General features: G+C 42.9%; 1 protein-coding gene across 3 annotated transcripts in view; it reads left to right on the forward strand.

Annotated features, from left to right (window-relative positions):
• ARFIP1 (ARF interacting protein 1) overlaps nt 1–27,635 on the forward strand; it is a 193,825-nt gene that overhangs the window by 82,226 nt on the left and 83,964 nt on the right. For all 3 annotated transcript variants that reach the window (XM_073605179.1, XM_073605194.1, XM_073605187.1), the window contains one exon: nt 18,925–19,030. In XM_073605179.1, the coding sequence (XP_073461280.1) occupies nt 18,925–19,030 (106 nt within the window). The remainder of the gene's footprint in view (nt 1–18,924; nt 19,031–27,635) is intronic.

Consider the following 27,635-nt stretch of genomic DNA (forward strand, 5'->3'; position numbering starts at 1 on the left):
GTTGAACAACCACTGTTTAGGTTTTTCTTTCGGTAGGTATCATCTAGCTTTTGCAGCAGATGCTCTGGTGACTCCATGGTATCAGTTGAACCTAATATGTACCTGTCTTCCTTGAAAACTCCTTCCTCGTCTGCTCAAGGTGGAGGACATTCCAGTAATTCTCATTGCACCAAACTGGCCAAGGAAGATCTAGTACATTGTCCTTGTCAAGCTCATGGCAGGCTCTCTGTGAACCCTCCCAGATCGCTAGGACCTTCTGTCTCGAGGGCTGGTTTACTTCCCTGCTTCTGTCACTGGTTTTAACAGATCTAAGGGACCCTGTAAAATCCTTTTTTTTTTTTTTTTTATTATTTTAAGGTACACGGATCTCTCCCCTCAGTCCTTACTATAATCTGCTCTTGGAATTGCTTGCTACAAAACCACAGTAGTAAGCCATGTAACAGCACTTGAAATCTCCATACATTTTTCTTACTATGAGGTGGTACTAGCAGTGGTCAGTCTGTGAGCCTACCTCAGTCTGCTTTCTCTTTTGGCAAAAGAAAATGTGTTTCATTTTTGATTTACATTATGGATATCTGCTTTGACGATCTGCTTTTAAATTTTGGATAGAACTGGGACAGGGTTATTTTATTTTTATTTTTTTTTAATACTTCAGTGAATCAATACAGATTAATCACCTACATCTCCCCAAATTGTGACCAACCAAATTTTGATCTGTGTTGCCGTTCTCACTTGACAGAAATCCATCTGGTTTGCTGGAAAACTTTGCATGATCAACGGCTGAAGCTATTGATCAGTGTATTCTGACAGCCTTGAGTCCTCGCTGTCAGAATATAGTGTCTCAGTGGGGAGGATTTCTCCTATCCACCTTCATTGTGTGGATGGAGGAAGCTTCTTTTTTTTTTTTTTTTTTTTTGGTTTGTTCGATGGCTGAAGGAAATAAAAACTATCCTTATATGACCAACCTAAGGGACTTTACACACCGGGCATGCTCCTTTTGAACAGGTGTTGAACTGAGCAGGTGGCTGGCTGGTCTGTATCTGCTCGGCTTATACAGAGCGCCCACAGACACAGCCTGCTCTCCTATGGGTGGTTGGATGTAAACAGACTGCCCGTTCATTTACACCCGACTGCCCTCCGATCTGCTAGACGAATGGTGAAACGGATCCCCATTTGTCTGTTTTTATTGGATCAGAGGTCGGCGGGTATTAATGAACACATGTCCATTGACACCCGCTTCTCCATAAAAAAGATTGGAGGGTCCAGTCGGGTCCGCCTGAAAAACTGGTCCGCCCGTGTGAAAGAGCCCCAAGTCATTATTTCAGCTCCCTCCTCCTGTCAAGTTTGTCACCGCACGTGCATGCAGCAGTACCTCGTTAACTGTTAGTGCCTCGCCCAGGCTTAGTGTTACTAAGTGAAGATTTTCTATGTTTTAGGGGACATCTAGGGATGTTAACTATGCATTAGTGGTACCCTGAAAAATTTACTTTTTTTTTTTTCTGGAATTTCTCCTGGAAAAATAGCTTGGCTTTTGTTATAGCGGTGCTAAAATTCATAGGGAAATAAGATCGGACGCTAATCTCTGTTTCCTCAGCACAGTCTACGTCATTCCTGTTGCTTTCTTCCCTATTCAGCAACAGTAAATCTTACAGCTGTCAGCCTCTAGTTGCTCTGATTGCATACAAATTGAAAGCGTTTAGGTATGATATGATTTTGGTAAATCTAAAGGAAAATTTGTACAAGAAAATTGTGTAATGAATGGCCAGCTTAAAGCCGTAGTAAGCCGAGTTGAAAAAAAAAAAAAAATGGTCCCCCACGCAGATTCATCTCATAATGTGCTACTATGCACCGCAAGACAGGAAGTGTGTCACTGATTGAATCAGGTGAAATAGAGGGGAAAAAGCCTAAAAAAAAAAAAAAAAAAAAAACTAATGAACCACATTCTTTCTTCCTCCCTTGAGTAACTGCTTGTAAGACATCTGGTGTATGGGGGAGAGTCTGATCAGTAACTGGATTTTCTCTCCTCCTTGCTCCTAGAGGTGGAGTGTCCCTCAGCGTCCTCACATGCGATGTTGGGTTATAGACCCTGTATCGATCATAACATTAGGAACTTAGATCGTTGGAGGAAGAAGGAGAAGAAGCTGTGGGGACCGGTCCAACAGCACGCAGGATCCAGGATAAAATCTATCCTAATTGTACAGTACAGGACATAGGCTGGGTATTAGGAATCCCTGAGTTATAGGCTAGTACTGTCAGGTGATGTGACATGCCTCATGGACATACCCCTATAACTCTACTCAACTATGTGAGATCTCAGTTTTTTGCTAGGGTCCTTGGGCGATACACCTCTTGTCCCTTACAGAGAAATAATTTGCTTAACTTTATTATTTGCTTTATTTATTATTTTACTAAGTATTCTTCAATCATTCAACTCCTAATTGTCTTCTGGATTCCATGTGGCCATTGATACCCGCTGACATCTGATCCAATAAAAACAGACAAATGGGGATCCGTTTCACCATCCGTCTAGCAGATCGGAGGGCAGTCAGGTGTAAATGGACGGGCGGTCTGTTTACATCCGACCACCCATAGGAGAGCGGGCTGTGTCTGTATCCGCTCTGTGTAAGCCGAGCGGACACAGACCAGCCAGCCACCTGCTCAGTTCAACGCTTGTTCAAAGGAGCATGCCCGGTGTGTAAGGTCCCTTAGGCTGGCATAGAAGGATAGTTTTAATTTCCTTCAGCCATCGAGCAAACCAAAAAAAAAAATGATTCCTCCATCCACACAATGAAGGTGGATAGAGAAATCCTCCACACTGAGACACTGTATTCTGACAGCGAGGACTCAAGGCTGTCAGTGTGAGCATTTTCTGGATTTGAGGAGGAGTAAATTCCAAGTCCAGCTCCCTCTCCCATTCTCTAATGAAGTAGGGGTGGACGTTTATTGTGCACTTAACACAAGCTTGTACATTAGTGAAAGGAGATGCCCTGATTCTGGAAGCCTCACCTACAGCGATTCAAACGGAGATACAATCTTGTGGCTGTAGGTCCCGTTTTAGGCTATTAAATAAAGTCTGCCAACTGGCGGTATCTCCATTCAGCTAGTGGAAAAGTACCGTAAAGAGACTGGAGGACGTTAAGTGGCAGTAGTTTACCCTGGGGGACAAATTTAGCGCAAATTATATCCCCATCATTCGCCCAAGATTGGAAAAACCGTATGTCTTTACCTTGCAAAAACCATGCAAACTTTCCGAAGGGTGCCAAGGTAGACAGTGAAGAAGCAAAGTGACATGCCCCATTTAATCTGCCCCACACAGCAAACATATTAAAAGTCAAGGTAGACCTTCAATTTGAGAGTCCCCTGTCAGGTGATAGGATCCATGATGCCCCTGCCAGATTTCTACCCACCATAATTTTTTCTACAGGGACCCAAACGTTGTGATATCATGATGCCAATTCAAAATCCTCACCAGGGCCGTGGCTTTGTAGTAAAGCAATATATCAGGAAGACCCACTTCTTAGAGTTTTTGTATGGTTTGTAAAAGGGCCCCTAAACTTGATGGGGGGGGGGGGGGGGGGAGTAAATTGACCAGGGCTGTGATGCTGTCCCTTCTAGTTACATCAGTAATTAAGGGCCAAAGCAGGGGTGAAAGGAGATGCTTTTAAAGAAATTAAAGCTGGATGCTAGCTGCAGGTTTTTTCATTTTAGCTTTTTTAAGCTGCAATGACTGCTTCTCGGGATGTGTTTTAGATTTGCACTTGGTAGGCCTAGAAATGAAATCCACTTTTTATACATCTAACTTATCAATTCCATATTTTATTTTCAAGCTGACTTTTAGTGCAGTGGAGACTTGCTTTAGCTCATTATGTGACATTATGTTTCTTTTTGCTAAACTTAGACCTGAGTTTTGGTGTGTAGCATGAATGCACAGATGTCAGATGACATTAATGTTATTCTCCTGCATCCCAGACTAGTGACCTCTTTTATTCTCCTGGGAAGGAGAGAGCTGCAAAAAAATGAATTGCCTTTGTAGTTTTTGTAGAAGGAAATCAATTGGTCTTCCTTGTGTTTTATTGTTAATTGTAGGTCTTAAAAAGTTTTCTGCATGTTAACTTTAGTAGTCAGTGACTACTCTGGGAAAAGTATTTTGTGACGTTTAAAGAGGATCTGAACTGTACAATACTGCTCAAAAGCAGAGGATAAAGATTTATTTACCAATGTTGTATGTAGGCTGCCTATGTCTGATTTTTGTTTTCTTCCCCTGGTCCCCCCCCACATAGTGTTTTTGCTTTTAGGCCAAAAAGTTCCATTTTGGTCTCATCTGACCAGAGCATCTTCTTCCACATGTTTGCTGTGTCCCCCACATGGGTTCTTGCAAACTGCAAATGGGACTGCTTATGGCTTTCTTTCAATTATGACTTTCTTCTTGCCACTCTTACATAAAGGCCAGATTTGCAAAGTGTATGACTAATGGTTGTTCTGTGGACAGATTCTCCCACCTGAGCTGTGGATCTCTGCAGCTTCTCCATAGTTACCATGGGCCTCTTGGCTGCTTCTCTGATTAATGGTCTACTTGCCCAGCCTGTCCGTTTAGGTGGACGGCCATGTCTTGGTAGGTTTTCAGGTGTGCCATACGCTTTCCATTTTCAGATGGTGGATTGAACAGTGCTCCGTGAGATGTTCAAAGCTCTGGATATTTTTTTATAACCTAACCCTGCTTTAACCACTTAAGCACTTTTTACGATTTGGCACTACATTGCTTTAACTGACAATTGCGCGGTCATGCAATGCTGTACCCAAATTAAATTTGCGACCTTTTTTGCCCACAAATAGAGCTTTCTTTTGGCGGTTTTTATTTTTTGCCATATAAACGAATAAAGACCGAATATTAAAAAAAAAAAGCAAAATATTTTCTACTTTTTGTTATTAAAGTACAATAAACTCAATTTTAGTCATACATTTAGACCAAAAAGCATTTAGCCACATGTCTCTTACAAAAAAAAATTCAATAAGCGTATATTTATTGGTTTGCGCAAAAGTTTTATAGCATCTAAAAACTAGGGTACATTTTCTAGAGTTTACGCAGCTTTTAGTTTGACTGCCTATCTCATTTCTTGAGGTGCTAAAACGGCAGGGCAGTACAACCCCCCCCCCCCCCCCCCCCAACTTACCCCATTTTGGAAAGCAGACACTCCAAGGAATTTGTTGAGAGGCTTGTTGAGCACATTGAATATTTTATTTTTTGTCATAAGTGATTAAAGAAAGACAAAAAAAACACTAAGTTGTCACTGAAATTATATATTGCTCAAACATGCCATGGGCATATCTAGACGCATTTTGCAGATCTCGCTTTTTGTCACAAAGTTTGGAAAATTGAAAAAAGTAAAAAAAAAAAAAGTTTCCCTTTCTTCATTTTCAAAACTAAATGAGAGCTGCAAAATGCTCACCATGCCTCTTAGCAAATACCTTGAGGTGTCTACTTTCCAAAATGGGGTCATTTGCAGGGGTTATGTGCTATCTTGACATTTCAGGGCTCCGTAACTGTGATGGGTAGTGAGGAGTGAAATCACCATTTTACGCCATTAGAAAGCCTGAAGGCGGTGCTTGGTTTTCAGGGTCCTGTACACAGCTAGGCTCCCAAAAAGTCCCACACATGTGATATTTCTCCCCTCGTCTTTCAGGACAGCACCTGGAGAGAGCGCAGCTCCACCCACTTTTCCCAGGAAACACTGCAGTCAGTTTTTTCTTTAAAGACCGGACACTTCCACCATGGCCTCAGTTGTAGTGTTTCCTCCGCCATGGTGGAAGCGCTGCAGGGAACCAGGGGTGTGCTGCGCTGTCTCCAGGTGGAGAGAGTTGGGGCACACCGGTATTCTGTTTTTTTGTGGCAGGCCAGCCCAGCTTCCTCCCTTCACGTGCGGGGGTTGCTCCGGCGTCCTCCCCTCTTCATACCCGGCGAGGGTCAGGCTGCGGGGGGTCCCAGCTCCTTTAGACCGGCGGCTGGCTTGGAAGGAGCGGCGTCTCCTCTTCAACCCCATTGCACAGCCTTCCGGGTTCCGGTGGCGAGCGCGTCACTACGGCCGGGGGCGGGACCTCCAGCGGCGCGACGCGGCTTCCGGTTCCGGCCGCTGGAACGCAGGAGGGGAGGGCAGGTCTCTTCCGGCTGACGTCATTTCCGGCCCTCGCAGCGGCGAGTGGACCGGGAAGGTTTAAAAGACAAGCACCAAACGCCATTGCAAATCCTGTCAATATGGAGGAGGAACAATCGGTGGTGGCAGGAGCAGGAGCCACACAAGTCAGCCAGGCTCAGGTAAGCGGGGACAGCGTGTCTCTGTAACTTACTCTATGGGCATGTTTTAGTTCCCTCTTTGGTAAATGTTTTAAAGAGCCTGCAACATTCTTCCTGGGTATTGAAGCAGGAAGTAAATGTGTTTAAGATTGTGAAGTAAATCTGTGGGGGGATTTACTGGCTGAGTGAAGGAGGGGGGTTAAATTGTTAGCTCTTCCACTCTTTTTTCAGCATGCTGTTTATAGGTGTTTTCTGTTTTGTGTATTTCAGAAGGCAAAAGAAAAGACCAAGCATTCGTCTTTTCCTGTTAAGAGAAAATGCCCATCTTGTAAAAATGTGCTTAAAGAGTCTTGGGCAAAGGTGTTATGCAAAGGGTGCATTGCAGACTTAGTTAAGGAGGAAACCACTCCTAGTGTACCTGTGGTTCAGCAGGACTTACTGAGCTCATTTAGGAAGGATTTGGCGGAGACCTTGGAGTCATTTAAATCCTACCTTGACAAACGTCCAGCCGCAGGCAGCTCAGTACCTCGTTCCCAGTCTTCTGTTTCCGCATATAGGGGTGACAGTGACTCGGAGGAGGAAAATCGTAGCGTGGCTACGGAATCAGAGGAAGAGGCAGATGAGGAGAAAGAGTCTTCTTCTTCTTCTTCTCGATATAAGTTGTCTCTAGAGGAGGTGGATGATCTACTAAAAACTATCCACACTACTCTTAATATTACAGAGGACAAGGCCCAGCTGTCGTTACACGATAAGATGTTTCAAGGCATGGGTGAGGTGAAACACAGGATGTTTCCGGTGCACAAGTTTCTGTCAGAAACAGTTAAAAGAGAATGGAAGGACCCAGAGAGGGCCCCCTTCTTTTCTAGATCCCTCAAACGCAGGTTTCCCTTTGAGGAAGATAGCGCACAGGTCTGGAACAAAAAACCTAGACTGGATGCGGCCTTCTCTCAGGTGTCGAGAAACACTGACCTCGCGTTTGAGGACATGGGTATCCTCAAGGACCCCATGGACAAGAGGGCGGACTCCCTGCTAAAGAGAGCCTGGGATTCCACCCTAGCAAATTTAAAGCCAGCTATGGCATCAACAGTGGTAGCCAGAAACCTGGAGCACTGGTTGGAACAGCTAAAGGTTCATATCGAGGCAGGTACACCTCGTAAGGATCTTTTGGAGACCCTACCAGTGCTTATGAAAGCCGTTGGATATATAGCAGATGCTTCGGCCGAATCAGTTAGGATGTCGGCCAGATCATCTGCCCTAATCAACTCAACGCGCAGGGCTCTGTGGGTCAAGACTTGGACCGGGGACACAGCCTCTAAAGCCAAGTTATGCGGTTTGCCCTTTGAGGGGGATTTGGTTTTTGGCCCAGGTCTTGAAGCCATTCTTGAGAGAACGGCTGACAAAAAGAAAGCCTTCCCCATTAAGAAAAAGGTGGTTCCTCAGGGCAACAAAAATTTTCGTCCTTTTCGGAAAACCACAGACTCAAAGGAGACAGTATATAAAAGACCTTGGAGGTCTCAGAGAGGCAGGGGCAAGTCAGGGGTACTCTTTCGCCCCCCTACCCCAAATACTAAGAGCTAGTGACGGTCCCCAGTCTGGGGGAGCAAGGTTACAAACCTTCTTCCCACAGTGGCAGAGGATAACAGACAGTCCATTTATCCTAAAAACTATAAGGGAGGGTTACGGACTGGAGTTTGCCCAACCCCCTCCGGTTCGGTTTTATTTAACTCAGGCTCCCAGAGACCCTGAGAAGCTTACGGCTATGTCAGCAATTCTGCAGGAGTTAATTCAGCAGAAGGTGGTAGTAAATGTTCCCCCCAACGAGGTAGAACAGGGGTGCTATTCACACATCTTTCTGGTGAAGAAGCCTTCAGGCAAGTTCAGATTGATCCTGAACCTGAAGATACTCAACAGAGCGGTCAGGTACAAAAGGTTCAAGATGGATACGATCTTTTCGGTAAAGGGTCTCCTGACCCCAGACTGCTTTATGGTATCCATAGACCTAAGAGATGCATATCTCCATGTGCCTATAGCCCCAGCATCACAGAAGCACCTCAGATTTGCGATCAGGATAGGGGGATCTGTCCTACATCTGCAATTCAGAGCTCTCCCCTTCGGGCTGTCATCCTCTCCGAGGATATTTACAAAAATTCTGGCGGAGGCCTTAGCCCCTCTCAGAATAGAAGGAATTTCGATTGTCCCATATCTAGACGATCTGCTAATATTTGCCAAATCAAGGCACATATTGGAGAGAGATCTACTAAGGACGAGGAGGCATCTGGAGAGCCTAGGGTGGTTAATAAACGAGGAAAAATCGAACCTGATCCCATCACAGGCAATAACCTTTCTAGGTTACACTATCGACTCCATACAGGGAAAAATGTATCTCCCAGAGGAGAAGATAGTAAAGCTTCAGAACGCTGTAAAAAAGGCCCAGACAAACCTGCCAATTTCTATCAGGGCAGTGATGTCTGTTTTGGGGCTCCTTACTGCAGCAATACCTGCAGTACAGTGGGCACGGTTGCATGCAAGGGAACTTCAACAGACAATTTTGAGAAGTTGGTCTTATGGAGAGTCCCTAGAAAAGATGATAACGATATCTCCCCGAGTTCAGAGGAAGCTCTGGTGGTGGAGGAGGTACTCCAATCTGAACAAGGGCCTGCTCTGGTTTTTTCCCCAGGAGAGGAGATTAACAACAGATGCGAGTTCCTGGGGGTGGGGAGCCCACCTGGAAGGACAGATGGCTCAAGGCAATTGGACAAGAAGGGAAGCCAGGAGATCCTCCAATTGGAGGGAATTAAGGGCTATTCTCCTAGGACTATGGGCTTTCGAGGGAATAGTCCGGGGGCATCATGTTCAGGTGCTATCAGACAATGCCACAGCAGTGGCATATGTTACAAGACAGGGGGGCACAAGAAGCAAGGTCTTGCTAGCCTTGTCAGTTCAGTTGCTATCCTGGGCGGAAGGCAACGTAAAGTCCCTAATAGCTGTACACCTAAAAGGAGAGCTGAATCTAGTGGCAGACTTTCTAAGCAGAGAAAGGATACTAGAGGCAGAATGGAGTCTGAACAAGGAGGTATTCCAGGAATTAACAAAGAAATGGGGAACTCCTCAGATAGACCTGTTCGCATCCCACAAGAATGCAAAGGTGAGAGCCTATTACTCACTAAACAGGCAAGATCAGGCGAAAGGTTTGGATGCGCTGGCACAACCATGGAACTTCCACTTGTGCTACGCCTTTCCCCCCTTTCAAATGATCCCTTGGGTGTTGAAAAAACTACAGCGAGAGACCACAAGCTTGATCCTAGTGGCTCCTTTTTGGCCCAAGAGACCCTGGTTTGCAACCATACAGAGGTTGGCAGTGGAACCACATTGGGTTCTCCCACTTCGAAAGGATCTGCTATCCCAGGGACCCCTTCAGCATCCAAATGTCAATCAGCTCAGGCTGACAGGTTGGTTACTGAGGAGCAGCTGCTAAAAAGAAGGGGCTTCTCAGATAAGCTGGTATCAACCCTGTTAAATAGCCGAAAGAAGGTTACCAGGGGTATTTATTTTAAGACATGGAAGCGGTTTAATTCCTGGTGCATGACTAAAAAATGTTCACCACAGGAGTTGCCCTCAATTTTAGAGTTTCTCAATGAGGGTATGGAGATGGGGCTGGCAGCCAGTACCCTGAAGGTCCAGGTAGCTGCCTTGTCGGTGTTTCTTGAGAGAAAGTTATCTCAAGAACCATTTATAGTGAGATTTTTCAAAGCATTGGCCAGGCTTAGGCCGGTACCTTTCAAATCCTTTCCTAAATGGGATTTATCTCTGGTGCTACAAGGGTTGATCAGATCACCCTTTGAGCCACCACAGGAAGCAACTTTAAAAGTATGGACGCTTAAACTGGTTCTTTTGGTGGCAGTTACCTCAGCCAGAAGAATTAGTGAGTTACAGGCTCTATCTATAGTAGAACCCTTTTGTTTGATATTTTCAGACCGGGTAGTGCTGAAAACTGACCCGGGCTTCTTGCCAAAGGTCGCAACCTTTTTTCATAGGGCACAAGAGATAGTTTTACCTACTTTTTGTCCTACACCATCCAACTCTAAAGAGGAGGCTTTTCATACCCTGGATGTGAGGAGATGTTTACTCCATTATTTAGAGATTACGAGAGAATTTAGGAAGACAAATTCTCTTTTTATTCTTTTTTCTGGATCACGCAAGGGTCATTGTGCTTCTAAAAGCACTATAGGCAGATGGCTTAGAATGGCGATCAGTGAAGCCTACAAGGCTGCAGGGGCTGATCCTCCCACAGGGGTAATGGCCCATTCAACAAGGGCAGTAGCAACGTCCTGGGCAGAAAGAGCGGGGGCTTCTCCAGGCCGGATCTGTAAAGCGGCCACGTGGACAAGTTTCTCCACCTTCACCCGCCACTACAGGTTGGACTTGCTATCAGCAGCGGATCAATCGTTTGGCAGGAAGGTCCTGCAGGCGGTGGTCCCACCCTAGAGTAAGTACTCTTTTATCATCTCCAGGTGCTGTCCTGAAAGACGAGGGGAGAAAAACCCTAGTTAGACTTACCGGTAACGGTATTTCTACGAGTCTTTCAGGACAGCACCGATGACCCGCCCTAATTGGTTTATAAAAATGTGGTGTTATTGCTATGTTCTGCTTATCTAATTTCAGCATGGCTGGAGGTACTCTATGAACAACTGAGGCCATGGTGGAAGTGTCCGGTCTTTAAAGAAAAAACTGACTGCAGTGTTTCCTGGGAAAAGTGGGTGGAGCTGCGCTCTCTCCAGGTGCTGTCCTGAAAGACTCGTAGAAATACCGTTACCGGTAAGTCTAACTAGGGTTTTTCCATACTCAGGAGAAGCAGCAGAATGAAGTTTGGGGTGTAATTTCGCATATGCCTATGGCATGTTTGAGCAATATATCATTTAGTGACAACTTTGTGAGAAAAAAAAAAAATGTATTGTCATTTTCCTGAAACTTGTGGCAAAATATAAAACATTCCATGGACTCAACATGCCTCTCAGCAAATGGCTTGGGGTGTCTACTTTCCAAAATGGGGTCATATGGGGGGGGGTTGAAAATTACTTTGACCCTCCCAAACTCTATCTCTATCTCTCGAGAGATATATATATATATATATATATATATATATATATATATATATATATATATATATATATATATAAAATTTTTTTTTTTTTTTTTTTTAGAAGCAGAGGCCCTACAGATTAAAATGGTGAGAGTTGTAAATTTTTTTTTTCACTCCGCATTTGCGCAGCGATGTTTCAAACTCAACTTTTTGGTGAAAAAAAACACTTTTTTGAATTTTAATGCACTAAAACACACTATATTGGCCAAATGTTTGGTAACATATAAAAGATGATCTTATGCCGAAGTACATAGATGCCAAACATGACATGCTTTAAAATTGAGCACAACCGTGCAGCAGCGACAAACTACATAAATTTTAAAAGGCTTTACAGGTTACCACTTTAGATTTATAGAGGTGGTCTACTGCTAAAATTCCTGCCCTCTGATGTTCTCGGTAATACCTCACATGCATGATGCAATTACTGTTTACATATGACACGAGACCGACGCTTGCGTTCACCTTTGCGCGTGAGCATGGGGGGGACATGCTTTTTTATTTTTACACTGTTCTTCCTTTTTTTTTTTTTTTTTTTTTTTTTTTTTTCTTTGATCGCTTTTATTGGAGATTGGGAGATTGTCAATTGTAGGAGATTGTAAATATCCCCTATGATGGCAATAGGTAGTAACAGGTACTTTTTTTTTTTTTTTATTTGTCTATTAGTCTCTAGATCTCTCCTCTACCCTCAAAGCATCTGACCACACCAAGATCGGTGTGATAAGATGCTTTCCCAATTTCCAATGGCGCTGTTTATATCCGGCAAAATCTAAGTCATGAAATGCTCGTAGCTTCCGGTTTCTTAGGCCATAGAGATGATTGAAGCCATTCTGGTCTTTGATCAACTCTATGGTCAGCTGGCGGAACCACTGGCTGCATTCTCCGGTTCCCCGATGGGGCAGGAGAGGCTGAGAAAACCATGGAAGGGGGGGGGGTGACATTCCCTCCCACTGCTTGTAAAAGCACTCTAGTGGTTAATTGGCTTCTAGGATTGCTTTTTCATGAAAGCCGACCACTGGCTGAAAAGGGTGATACCAAGATGATACCTAAACCTGCAGACATCATTCTGTTATAACCAAAGTCCAGCAACATACCAGTACATTGCTCGTCCTTGTTGGGCATATATTGTAATGTACTTTTTTTTTTTTTTTTCATGCAGCCTGTGGGCTGAACGAAAAAAGAGACTGATCAGTGGGTATGCCTACCATTAGAATACCGCCCTTCATCCACCCACTTCTAATGATGGGCATACATGCACCGTTTTTTGTTGTTTTTTTTTTTTTTTTTTTTAAACTGGTGGTGAAATTGCCTCTTACAGCGCTAGTCGCTGATTTACGTATCGTGAGAACAAACGCTGTTGCTGTCAGGATAAATGAATCAGTGCTGCAGCTGACTGGTATACCTGAAAAGAAAATAATGGTTAACAACAAAACACAGTAAACAGTAGTTTACTGTAGTAAAAGTATAAAAGAATTACATACCTGAAAAGCAAACATGATAAAACATAGTAACAATAAAACATTGCAGTTAAAAAATACAGAAAAAAAGAGCAGTACAATAGCGAGAGAGGACAATAAAATGACAACTATTTTTGGCTTTTTTTATTTTAACACTTTTATTTGTAACTGTAATTGTAATGGTTCCAGGTTCGGGTCCCTCAAAATACAATGGCATCTTTGGAGACCCTGTGAAAGTGTACCCTAGACTGTGCAGTGCTGTACCCTACGCTAATATTACACTAGTGTCTGGTAGCGTTCGAAACATTCACCGATGCAAAGACCAGGTTGGCCAGGACAGGAGGGACAATAAATAGCGGGTGTCACACCTATATCCGCGATTGCTACAGACACGACATCTTCTTTGGGGTGATCGTTGGGTAGGGGTACCAGGGAGGACATACGGAAAATGCCTCTCATGCAGCCGGCTCACTGCATTTGGATTGGGAAGTTGGGCCACAGCACCATCTGGAAACAGAAGGGCTGTGATGATCTCTTTCTGGAATTTAAGGAAGGATACAGTTTGTCCTGACGCTTTGTATAGCACATAAGCATTCAGAAGAGCCAGTTGGAATATGTATACAGACAGTTTTTTGTACCAGCATCTGGCCTTACGGGCAATTAAGTACGGCGCCATCAACTGTTCGTTGAGGTCCACCCCTTCCATATTTAAGGTTGTATTCATGGACACAGGGGGGTTTCTCCACAACATCAGTCGCCATTGGAATTCGGACTGTCGTATCTGTGTGAAGGGAGGACGGAATGAAAACATTCTGATTATCCCTCCACTTTACTGCAAGCAAATTATTACTTCTCAAGCAGTCTCTCTCCCCCAATCTAAGACGGACTCTACAAGCCGCAGGGGTAAGCCCTGGCAATTAGATCGCACGGTGCCACATGCGCCAATTCCATGATCAAACAAGTTTTTAAAAAGTGGCACGCTCGTGTAATAATTGTCCACATACAAGTGGTGTCACCCTTATTCAGAAAGGGGTACCAAGTCCCAAACAATCTTGCAGCGCTCCCTATGTAGTCTGGGCAGTTGTCGGGCTCCATGTGACTATCTTTTCCCTCGTAAACCATAAATCTACATGTATAGCCTGTTGCCATGTCACAGAGCTTATACATCTTGACCCCATATTTGGCACGCTTGCTGGGAAGATACTGTTTGAATGACAAGCGGCCAGAAAATGTAATCAGGGACTCACCAACGCAGACAACTTGATTGAGAGTAAACAAGGCTGCAAACTGGTTATAGTAGTTTACAAGGGGCCGAATTTTGTGGAGCTGATCGTATTCAGGGTCACTCCAAGGACGACAGAGTTCATTGTCATTAAAATGCATGAACCGCAAGATCTGCTCATATCTAACCCTGGTCATGGATGCAGAGAACACGGGCATATGGTGAATTGGGTCAGTGGACCAATATGACAGCAACTCACTTTAACTATGCCAATGGGAAGGGATAGGCCCAGGAAGGTCTTAAATTCGGAAACCGTAATAGGTTTCCAATCTCTGGCAAGGGTCAACTGGGGATTAGCATGATGAATTGACCAGCATACAAATTGCTTTGGTCCACAATAGATCTATAGAGATCTTCCATGAAAAACAGCGAATAAATATCAAGTTATGTAAAATCAACTGTTAACCATCTGAATGCCGGGTTGGCCAGTAAATGAGGGAAGTACGGGTGCTGCAGAAGTGGTGGGCTCGCAATTAAGAATGGCATATTCTGCAGGAAGGGCACTATGGGCTCGACGGACCTGTGTTTGTCTTCTTGGTGGCTGCGGGACACTACTTGTGCTAGCCACTGCACCAGCTTGAACTGCACTTATGGGACTTGCCACTTCACCACGTGATACTGCAGTGCTGGATGTACGACCAGGGTGTACTAGGCCGTTGGTGCTTGCCAGTTCACCAGAAGGATGAGCGGCACTAGTACTGGCTCTCTGCTCCATATGAGAGCCCTGTGGTTCTTGCACCTCAATAGAGGAAGAACAGGGTAGGGTACGCCTGACCTTGGCAGGGTCCACTACTACGTTATCAGCGCTATCTGTCAGGGTGCCGCTTTTGTCTACTGGATCATATTCTGAGCCTGAATCTGACAGATGGGTGACTTCCTCTTCACTCTCATCTGTCATGCTCAGAAACGTGTAGGACTCTTCACTAGTGTACCTTCGATTGGACATTGTGGCCTCTAAATTTACTGGTACAACTAGTGAGACTCAGACAAAAATAGCACCTGATTGTCAGAGCCTGCTTCAATTGCTACGAAAAAACCTGTTAGCAGTTGCAGGGATTAGGCCTGACTCTGCGAACGCTGCAGTTATGTTTGTTGTGTTTTGTAAGTGACAGTGATCGATTGACACTTGGGTTGGCAGGGTAGAGGGGCTAAACGCAGGTGCTAGCAGGTATCTGGACTGATCCCACTAACACTGCATTTTTGGGAACCCTAAACTACTGGGGACTCTAGTATAGATCTGATCAGATCAAAGATATTGATCCATTCAGACACTACTACTAAGGGAAGCATATAGTGCGTGGGTGTTAGTGCTACTGGCACTAATCTGACGCTGCCTGGGGCTGATGCAGACCCTAACTGATGCTAAAACCCAACTGATGTCACCCACTGTGTGATCAGTGGGTTAAACCTTTATTAAGTAATATACCCTGACGCTATAAAAAAATAACTAGCGTCACCCGTGACACAATACGGTGGTCAAAAAATAGATCTACTAGTGACACTGCTGACGGGGTGAAAGGGTTAACCGTGGGTTAAAGCCTTTATTTAGAGGGGGTACCCTAGACCTACCTGGGCCTACTATTGCTGCCCTAACGCTGATTAGTGTCACAAGTGGCACCAATGCAGTGATCAGGAAAAATCTGAAAACTGCACTTGGTGACACAGTGACAGGGAGTAAAGGGATTAACTGGGGGGTGATCAGGGGGTGAAATATGTGCCTACGTGTAATGTGTCAGTGTAGTGTTGGTGCAACTCACTTTTAGATGTCCTCTCTCCTGTCTGAAACCGAAAAGAATTTGGTTGGGGAGATGTCATCACTTCCCCTGCCTGTGTTTACACTTACAGGCAAGGGAAGCATTTCATTGGTCAGAACCGATTAGCAGGTCCAGGCCAGAAATCATTGGCCTAGACCTGAGGACTGATTGGTTCTGCAACGAAACCAATTGCCGCTGGGGCGCAAGCGACGTACGGGGATGTGATTTTGCGCACCTGTGCCATTCTGCCGACGTATATCGGTGTGAGCCGGTCGGGAACCGGTTAAACTTCTCCGCAACATAATCCCTGACCTGTCTAGTGTGTTCCTTGGCCTTCATGATGCTGTTTGTTCACTTAGGTTCTCTAACAAACCTCTGAGGGCTTCACAGAACAGCTGTATTTATACTGAGATTAAATTACACACAGATGGACTCGATTTACTAATTAGGTGACTTCTGAAGGCAATTGGTTGCACTAGATTTTAGTCAGGGGTATCAGCGTAAAGGGGGCTGAATACAAATGCACGCCGCACTTTTCATATATTTTTGTAAAAAATAATGAAAAGCATTTATCATTTTCCTTCCACCTCACAATTATGCGCCACTTTATGTTGGTCTATCACATAAAATCCCTATAAAATACATTTACATTTTTGGTTGTAACATGACAAAATGTGGAAAATTTCAAGGAGTGTGGAATACTTTTTCAAGGCACTGTACATTTGTAGATGTTCACAAATAGTATTATTTGGTACCTTAGCACAATTAGCAGTAAATGTTTTGTATCTCATAGTCTGCTAGTTGTTGAGTTGCTGCTCACCCCTGCTCTGTGCACCGTGGAAACTGACTATAGATGGGTCGTCCTTCTTTGTTTTTTTTTGTTTTTTGTTTTTTTTTTTTTACTTGATTATGCTAGCAATGATTGACTGGGCACTTTTACCCTTCCTGCCTAGGCCAATTTTCATTTTTCAGTGCTGTCGCACTTTGAATGACAATTGCAGTCATGCAACAGTGTACTATTTTTTTTGAGACAGAGCTTTCTTTTGGTGGTATTTAATTGCCATTGGGTGTTTTATTTTTTGCTAAACAAATGAAAAACATTTTTCTTATTTACAAAATTTTATAACATAAACAAAGTCATTTTTTTTTCCTTCATTGATGGACACTGATGAGGCGGACGCTGATAGATGTCACTGACTTGGCAGCACTGGTGGGCACTGCCAATCAGTGCCCACTGATTGTCATATGACACCCTCCCGGTAACGTGCAATTGCGCTGTAGCTGTCATTTGGCTATAGTGCAGTCGTGAAGAGGTTAAGCTGGCCATACCTGTATTGTAATTTTGAATCTACCTATTGACCTCTATACAATAGCCCTGTTGACAACCACCAGCCTGCAACACTGATCAGTGTATTCTGACAGCAGGGAAGTCTCCCCGCTGTCAGAACACAATAGTTTATCAGGAGGAATCAGGCTGCCTCGCTTTGTGTTCTTGTTATATTATTCATCTATACATTCTGTTAATAAAATATAGTATACACCAGTTGCATTAGTGGTGAATTTGTCTTATGAACCACCCTGTATGCCATGTTGCGTTTTTCTTGCTTTAGAGATGATCACTTTGTTTTCCCAAGTTCCTGTCTGATTTTTGATGTGGATGTTGGATGCAGCTATTGACGTTCTATTGTTCTACCACACCTGCCTATGACGAGATGTTGCAAAAAGAACTGGATGGAAGAATGCTGAATATCCATTAGCTCTAATCTCATAAATCTAGGCATACATGTAATTAATTATATGAAAGCTGTTTAGCTGACTTGTTTGTAAATGAAAGTGTTTTGTACTGTTATGGAGCACAAAGCACTGCATACATTGGCTATACACAGTATAAAGCACAACAGTCTTTACCCATTTCGTTTTAGGATTCGTTTCACTAATGAAACTTTCAGTCTTGCTGTCCTTGATTAAATGCTTTTAAAGGGTGGATGATTATTATTAGTATTGTTGCTATTATTATTATTATTCACATTACATACTTGGCACATGGCATGTCATATCAGGATGGCCTTTGTAAAAGAAATCCCCGCTTACATGTATATTTATCATAGAAATCTAAGCATGAAATAAAACGCAATATTTCTATAGCATACTGTTTGGGTTGTTTTTTTGTTTGTTTTTAGGATAGAGTTAAAGCGGACCTTCAGTCATTCTATAATTTTTCCATCTATTAAATCTTCTGCCCTTGTTGTTTTCAACTTTAGATAGTAAAACATTTTTTTTCTGACAGTAAATACCTTATACAGCCCACTTCCTGTTTCTTGTCTGGTGTTTAGCCTAGGCTTATGACATCATGCACAGCTCTCTCACTCTCGTAAGCGTTAGCCAGGAAGGGAGGGGGGGATGAGTCATAAGAGGGTCAATGAGCGCTTCAGGGCTGCAGAGCTGGAGGTGTGCCTCTGTGTAAATCCAGGAAGGTAACAGGCAGCAGCTTCAGCTGCCCACAGTTAAAATGGCTGCAGCCACACTCAATGGAGGGAGATTTCTGCAGCATATTTAGCAAGTACAGAATCACAGTATATATATATATAAAATAATATTCAAAGTGGTTGGATGGGGGAAGCTTCAGAATGGTAAAGATGTTTTTATTACAAATTATGTGAGCAGACTGCAGTTCCTCTTTAATAGGGTGTCCCATGTCTTAATGGGGGCTAAAATGGAATATACATGCAAAAGCTTCAAAAAGGGGACGACGTTGAATATAGTATTTGGGTGTGTTTAATAATTGTAAAGAAAGCAACAGTTTTCTTTATTATTGCTGATTGTTTTGTGACTTTGGTACTTGTAATGTTAGCTGACAGTGGGAGGATAGCTAAAAATCCTTATGGGGAAGCTTGGGTTTAGATGTGTTTATTGTCTTTTGATTAACACTCTCCTCCTACATAAATGCTCTATGTACTGTCCTAATAGCCAACTTTGTTACTTTTTTTTTTTTTTTTCTTTTGAAGGAACTAAAACGATCAGTACCAGCAGGACTTGGCCTTTCTGAAACTCGAATCACTCATGGCTTTGATGATGGTAAAGAAGGAATCTTCGAAGCCACGCCTTATCAGGGTAAGACACTTACTTGACTTGTTTGGATCAGCTTCAAAACTAGTCACTAACTAAAGTCACTAACCTCTCATGACTTTTTATGATACCAGAATGGTCTTTACAAATCAAGAAATTCCTGTGCAGAAAAAGTAAATGTGTGTATCTATATCCATAGTGCTCCATTCACACCTGAGCATACTGGAATCATGGGCAGAATCGTGGCATAACACTAGATGCGTTAGTGAAGCCATTTTTTCTTAATGGCACCCCAAACACAGCGTGATTGACGAGCCACAAAACACGCTAAAATCAAGGCAACCAACTCAACACCAAACGCGCTAGGATCTGTGCCAAAATTTGGTACATGAGCTTCTTCAGTGTGTTTTTGCACTAGAGGGATGCCCATTCAGAAGAATAAGCACATGCAACATTTTAGGTTAACTGTGTAGGTAACTTAGCATATCATTAGGTGGGGATTTGCATGTAAGAAAGTACAAAGGCTAAGGGCTCATGGTCACTTGGCACCGTTGCATCTTACCTCTTTCTTTTCATAGCACTGGACAAGGAATTTAGTAGGATTTGCAAGTCAAGGAAATCCCAGTGTAGGCAGGTTCCTTAATTATAGAACATTTCTGTTTTTTACTCTGTTGGGTCTTATTCATATCTATCAAAGCCTATTCTAATTTAATTATAAAGTCTAGATTTTTATTAAGTTCAGAAAAAAATAATATAGGCAACCTAAGCAGGGTATCCATATATGGATGACCATCTAAATTGATCATACCCTGGAGCCACAAGCTTGTCATGGTGTGAAGCAGATCTCCAGGCATACAGCTCAGAGACAGATATGTTCTGTTAAAGCCAGACAGTGTATCAGATCATTTTACCTACTTTGTAATTAAACTGAACAACTTGATCAAGTCCCGGGTGCTTTCTATACTTTTCCTCCTAGTGTGCTGAAGCGCACAGGCCTGTAGGAAACTAATGTAAATACAGAACAATCAAAGTCCAGAACTTATATTGGCTGTGTATAAAATTTCAGGTATAACTAGAGGCAAAACTATTACTTAGATTTGGATAGATCGTGAGGATTAAAGCTGTATTAAACCTAAACCAAAAATGTTAAATATTGGTGCTTACCAATCATTTGATGTGGTGGCTGCATTTAGTTTTTTTTTTTTTAGGATTTTTCCCTCTGTTTTCACTATCTCTATCTATCGCTGATCTGGCTAGAAACACACCTCCTGTATTGGAGTGACCCCACTCTGGATGAGGGAGCACAGGGGCAACTTTGTACAGCAGCATTGTCAGCCTGCAGGGAGGGGAGTGTTAACAGCTAACACTGCCGTTGCAGTAACAGGTTTTTGGGGGGGGGTTTGGGATAAAGGTCTTACATGAATATATAAAAGCTGATCCATTGTAAGCATCCCTGTTAGTAGTAAATGGTTTGTTTCAAAACTCTAACTGCTACATTTACAGGAAAGCTTGTTCTTTAAAAAAAAAAAAAAAAAAGACTTACTGGCCATATTGCCTGGTGAAAATAAAGGAAAGAAAGCCTAAAAAAGAAAACTAATGCAGCTAACACATCCAAGAATTGGTAAGCTGCACTATGTTTTTAGCTTTTGGGTTTAATTCTGCTTTGAGAACTTCTGTCAGGTTTTTATTCCTGTATGTGTCACGTTTAGGGACATTCGCCCTTAATTGTCCTGATCACCAATGTCTTCAGAAATGAATGAGAAGGTAAATGCAAAATTTTGAGTTGCCACCAGAATAGTAATAGAGGGGTAATCTACCAGTGGAGACACTTGTTCCTGTGGTAATTGTCTTAAGAGGGAATTTTTATTCTCTCACATACTGTTGACATTACAGGACAGAAATCTCCCTAATGGCAAAAGATACAGGTGGCAAAAAAACATCAAAGTCTGACAGCTGTTTTAACCCTCCTCTATCCAAAATAGGGGGTGGGGGGGTTGGCTTAAGATATACTTGTATTTTATCTGAGTTACAAATATTTGGATTTAATAGTGTTTTATCTCTGCCTAAGGTTCAGCTTAAAAGAGTTGTATCCCCTTTATGTACACCCAGATTTGTTTTGCAGTGGTGTAAAGCCTGGTAGACACTAACTGTTTTTGTTTTTTTTTTTTCATTCAACCCAGCGGGCTCAACGAAAAAAAAACAAGTGCTCAGGAGAAGCCGCTTTACTAACTATGCAATGTTAGTACAGCCACATCCTCCGCTGAGGTATTGTTTTCTGACAGGGGACAGCCCCTCCGTCACAACACAATCGGTCAGCACTCTTAGCCATTGGCCGAGAGTGCTGATAGGCAGACCTTCTTCAATCATGCAACTTCAACAGGAGCTGGCCCAATGGCCAGCTTCTGTCAGACCCGCTGCCGTATACACGGGCCGAGTGTCACCCAATTTCTATTAAACCGGCTGATGCCACCTGATATTTTAGCCCTTGTGTACAGCCCTTAAGTCTCAGGATGGGTTCTAGTATTCAGAGTCAGCTTTGTACTTTCCTTTTGCTGTCTATTTTGCTTTTAGACATGAAGCTAGTTTTAGAAGATGCTTTTGTTTTTATTTTTTAAAATTTTATTTTACATTATCCCAAAGGGCCAGTTCACGCTGGTCCGACATACGCTCTGACTTTGAGAGCACAAGTCAAATGACATGTCAAAATCAGTGGTTCCATATGAGAGCCGTCTTAACTGGTCCGACTTGGAAAAGGGTTCCTCCACTACTCTGGTCTGACTTGGGGCATGATTTCAGCCCATTGATTTGAGTGTAAATCACATCCAGGTCGGATCATCATCTTAGCTGATCTAACTTGTGGCATGCGATTTGTGTGCTGAGGATCTTGAAAGGGAACCCCCGCGCCATAATAAAAATAAACAGCGAGCCATTTTTTTTTTTTTTTTTTATGGGTGTGGGATTCACTTTCAAGATCCATCCGGGGGGGGGGGGGGGCACGCTTGTGTGTGTGTGTGTTTGTTTTTTTTTTTGATAAATTTGGAGTGAGGTTTCCTCCATATCAGAAGCAAAGGAATTGTTTTGATTGGTGAAAGGACAGGTCGCAATCATCTCTGTCTGATCAGAGTCTGATCCTGTTCATTGAAGTCGGACCTGACGTCGCAGGGCAAAGTCAGATAGGAAGTCGTGCGGCTGACGTAGAGGAGCAGTGTGAACCCGGCCTAGTTTTTAAATGCAGGTTTTTCAAAAACGAACATTTTCTAGTTGTTGGGAAAGGAATATTTCTGATATTTTCTTCCAATGTACATAGAATAAACAACAAGAAGTGACAGGCGCCTCTAAGTGCAGTATCTTACAAGTAATTTATTATAATAGCAAATCATTATCCCCTCACATGGTTTAATCTGGGATCAGGCATATCTGTAGGATCGGCCTCCTTCCTTTTTTAGGCCTGGAGTGTCTGCCCTTTCTCCAGCTTCATTGGTTGGCTTGCAGAGGGCGCAAGCACCATCTACACAGATGCTAGCACCGTGGATGCCCCCCAATCCTCCAGATATGCCTGAACTTATATTGCACCATGTGAGGGGATAATGTCTTGCTTTTATAATAAATTACTTGGAAGTTCCTGCACTTGGAGGTGCCTGTCCCTTGTTTCTAATGACTAAGAGCTTGCCTCTACTCTTGGTCCGGCAGCCCACGTGGATTATATTCCATTTCATCCCAGATAAATCACTTGCTTCACATTACCTGGCGCAATACTTTTTCCTTTTTTCCATAGAATAAACAGAATAAACCAAGCATGTAATGTTATTTGTTGTGCTCTCAAGTTCTCTGTAAATATTTGAAACAATTTATTCATTATTGGTTTAAGAAATAAGTGTGCTTAGGACAGGGATATCATTAGCATTATCACATATATGTCTGTTTATGTAAAAAGTACATCTAGTGTTATTTAACAAATTTAGTTTAAATCAGGTCTTTCACTGCATTAAAGCTGAATTAAATTGAAGGCTTTAGGCGTATGCTTTATTATTTTGCATGAATAGGCTGGTAAAAGACGCTGAATATTATTAACATATATTGCTGTATGTAAAGTTAATGGAAAAAGCTTGTATAAGGTCTCTTTGTGTGTTTGATTTTGGCTGAACCCCTTCAGTTTGACACTGGAGACCAGCCAGTTTGCAATTGCAGCGCTAAGGCTTAATGTACACGGGACGTTTTTACAACCTCTCCTGAATGATTTAACTTGACCGATAAAAACCGAAGTTCAAAACGTCCGTTATGCCACGTTTAGAAGCGTTTGAAAAATAATTTTTTCTTTTTTTTTTTTCTCAAAATTCGCAAAAATGAAAAACGGCCTTAAAAGAAATGTGGCTGATACCGCATTTAGTGTCTGAAATGTCGGAAACTTCAGCATCTGAACTCATTTTTTTTGCGTTCAAAGAAAAGCCTCTAAAGGCAACTGCCTAAAAACGACATTAAACAAACCTGTGTACATGTACACATAAGATAACATTGTATGAGTTCAGGAGCAGCTGAAAAAAGCAGCCAACTGCCTCTGAATGTCCATTTACCAGCAGCAGTGTACATGAGGCCTAATACCCCATACACACAGTCGGATTTTCCAGCGTAAAATGTTCGATGGGAGCTTCTTGTCGGAAATTCGTGTAGGCTCCATTGGACATTTTCCGTCGGAATTTCCATCAAACAAAATTTGAGATCTGGTTCTCAGATTTTCCGACAACAAAATCCGTTGTCGTAAATTTCCGATCGTGTGTACACAATTCCGACGCACAAAGTTCCACGCATGCTCGGAATCAAGCAGAAGAGCCACACTGGCTATTGAGCTTCATTTTTCTCGGCTCGTCGTACGCGTTGTACGTCACCGCGTTCTTCACGTTCGGAATTTCCGACAACATTTGTGTGACCGTGTGTATGCAAGACAAGTTTGAGCCAACATCCGTCGGGAAAAATCCATGGATTTTGTTGTCGGAATGTCCGATCGTGTGTATGCGGCATTAGAGTGGAACATTGGTAATTGAATGCTCACACAAGTCATTGCCTGGCTGTGATGGTGGAAGAGAAGTTTCCAGAACTGAGCAGAAGTCACAGCACTTGGCTATCTTGGAGTCGTCATAAACTGCCCTCCAGAACATTTATGAAATTTCAGTGCTTATTTTTTTTTTTTTTTTTTTTTTAATTGGTGGTGTAGGCTTTGTGCACATGTAAAAGTGTCATGTATTTCTGGTGCCCAGCACTACATGTCCTGAGTGTGGGTAGTGTGCGTTCAGAGCATTACGTCTGTGTGCATGCACTAGTTTACTCTTTAGCGGAGCCTAACTGCATATAGCAGTTTTCACCCATTCATGTTCAAGAGTTTGCATGTTCTCCCTGTGCCAGTGTGGGTTTCCTCTGGGTACTCTGGTTTCCTTCTACACTTAAAGACCGTTTAAAAAAATGTACTTGTCCAAGGAACTAAATCTTGGTCCCAATCTACTTGTCCTGATAAAAGAAAAATTATTTTGCCCAAAATCCTATTTAAATAAGGTTTTAACATTGCGCTGTTTATTTCCTAGTCGCCTCCCTGCCTGTCTCCAGCATCGCACCCAGGGACTAGTAGGGAGGGGCGAGACCTTGCAGTGTGATGAGCACCAATCGGGTGCTCATCAGGAAAGGGGCGTGTCAGGTTCTCAACTTTCAGCAGAAGCGCATCTGCTGAGTGAATAAATGAGGCGCAGGCCTCAATGAGAAAAAAAATAAAAGGTTATTCCTTCAGGTTGCCATCACACATGGAAGCACTTAAGCTCTGGTATCCTCTCCGTAAAGCTCCAATCACACTTGTGATTCTGCCTGCATTCTCAAAACGCACTACCATCACAAATGCAGGTTCAGGTGCCATTATTTTAAATGACACCTTAAACACGGTGCAGTTTTGATGTGCGATTTATCAAACGGCAAATCGCATCACGTGAAGCTTGTCATCTGCAAGAAGCTCCTGCTCCTTTTTTAAGTGACAAGCTTCATGCTATACCATTTATGTGGCAAAACCGCACTGCGTTTTAGGTGCCATTGAAAATAATAGCACCTGAACCTGTGTTTTGCGATTGTAGTGCATTTGGAGATCCCAAAACACCCAGGTGTAAATGGAGCCTTAGTCCTGGTTCACACTGATGTGGATCAGATGCGATCTCAAAGGCATATATTCGCATAGCATCTAAAAATTCATTTTTTTCTATGAAGGATGTTAACATCTATGCAGTGCAATTTTTGATCCGATTTACTAATGAAAGGGTCCTGTGCAGGTTTGGAGAGTTGCCTTCCAAATGCGCACAGCATAGAGTATACTGGCATTTTAAGATAACTGTTCACTTTGGATGCGATTCAAAGCCAGTTTTGCAAAGAAATGACTAGAAGACAGATTTGTATAGAAGTGGATGGAAGGCTTTTTTAGCATATTAAGGCAGATTGAAAATGGCAGCAGCACTAAATTCGCATTGAACAAAAGGGTATAAACAATCTCATCCCTGAACCTTATCTGAATCGCTGAGCAACTACCTTTTGACAATGAAAACTTTAATGAAAAGAGCACCGCATAAAGTAAACCCTGCTGCTCACCCCCACAGCAGGGCTAAATGTAAAAAAAAATAAAAACAAACACCTGCCCAGTTCCCAGAACTGCATGTCCCGGGCGCCAGGCGATATGATTTGCACATCTCTGCTTAGATTGTAAGCTTCTTGAAGAAGGGGCAATGCAAATGTACAATATATATATATATATATATATATATATATATATATATATATATATATATGTAAAGCGCTGCATAAATTGTTGACACAGATATATAAATACCTGTAATCAATAAAAGGAATGTTTTCTGAGAGAAGCATAGAGTTGCGTTCTTAGTTGGTTGTATCATACTGACTTTTTGGCTTTGATATGTTTGAGTTTGTAACTCAAAACTATTATGCACATAATGACTTCTGATTTCCCTGGACTGCATACTTGTTGCAGCTCAGTACCTCAGATGGTATTGAAGTCAGTAGGCAAGTATAGCTGCCAGGCAACCAGCATTTTTTAAAAAGGAGATTGGCAATGGCAGCAGTCATGTTTCAATCAGGTTTGCTTTAATGTAAATCTTTGTACATGCTGAACATACGTCAGGTTGCAGGTAGCTGAAATGCCTTATAAGTGAGCCTAAGTGATATTAAAGTCCTTGTGTTTTTTTTTATTTTTTTTTTTTTAAATAAGCATGTTCTACTTACCTAATCTGTGTAATGGTTTTGCACAGAGCAGCCCGGATCCTCCTCTTCTTGGGCCCCTCACAGGTGCTCCTGGCTCCTCACTCCTGTCGAGTGCCCCCATAGCAAGTAGCTTGCTATGAGGGCATCCGAGCCGCTTCTCTGTGTGTCAGTTCAGTGGACACCATTCTGGACCATTCTGTGTGTCCAATGGCACCTGCTGCTGTCTCAGCCAATGAGGAGGGAGAGTCCTGGACATCAGAGGCTCTCGTGCAACATCGCTGGATTGAGAGGGGGCTCAGATAAGTATTATGGGGGCTGATGCACACTGGAGACATATACAGTGGGGACGGAAAGTATTCAGACCCCCTTAAATTTTTCACTCTTTGTTATATTGCAGCCATTTGCTAAAATCATTTAAGTTCATTTTTTTCCTCATTAATGTACACACAGCACCCCATATTGGCAGAAAAACACAGAATTGTTGACATGTTTACAGATTTATTAAAAAAGAAAAACTGAAATATCACATGGTCCTAAGTATTCAGACCCTTTGCTCAGTATTTAGTAGAAGCACCCTTTTAATCTAATACAGCCATGAGTCTTTTTGGGAAAGATGCAACAAGTTTTTCACACCTGGATTTGGGGATCCTCTGCCATTCCTCCTTGCAGATCCTCTTCAGTTCTGTCAGGTTGGATGGTAAACATTGGTGGACAGCCATTTTTAGGTCTCTCCAGAGATGCTCAATTGGGTTTAAGTCAGGGCTCTGGCTGGGCATTCAAGAACAGTCAGAGTTGTTGTGAAACCACTCCTTTTGTTTTTTTAGCTGTGTGCTTAGGGTCATTGTCTTGTTGGAAGGTAAACCTTTGGCCCAGTCTGAGGTCCTGAGCACTCTGGAGAAGGTTTTCATCCAGGATATCCCTGTACTTGGCCGCATTCATCTTTCCCTCGATTGCAACCAGTCGTCCTGTCCCTGCACCTGAAAAACACCCCCACAGCATGATTCACAATGCTTCACTGTTGGGACTGTATTGGACAGGTGATGAGCAGTGCCTGGTTTTCTTCACACATACCGCTTAGAATTAAGGCCAAAAAGTTCTATCTTGGTTTCTTCTGACCAGAAAATCTTATTTCTCACCATCTTTGAGTCCTTCAGGTGTTTTTTTAGCAAACTCCATGCGGGCTTTCATGTGTCTTGTACTGAGGAGAGGCTTCCGTCGGGCCACTCTGCCATAAAGCCCTGACTGGTGGAGGGCTGCAGTGATGGTTGACTTTCTACAACTTACTCCCATCTCCCGACTGTATCTCTGGAGCTCAGCCACAGTGATCTTTGGGTTCTTCTTTACCTCTCTCACCAAGGCTCTTCTCCCCCGATAGCTCAGTTTGGTCGGACGGCCAGCTCTAGGAAGG

This window comes from Aquarana catesbeiana, linkage group LG01 (genome assembly GCF_042186555.1).
Source record: "Aquarana catesbeiana isolate 2022-GZ linkage group LG01, ASM4218655v1, whole genome shotgun sequence".
Classification (NCBI taxonomy): domain Eukaryota; kingdom Metazoa; phylum Chordata; class Amphibia; order Anura; family Ranidae; genus Aquarana; species Aquarana catesbeiana.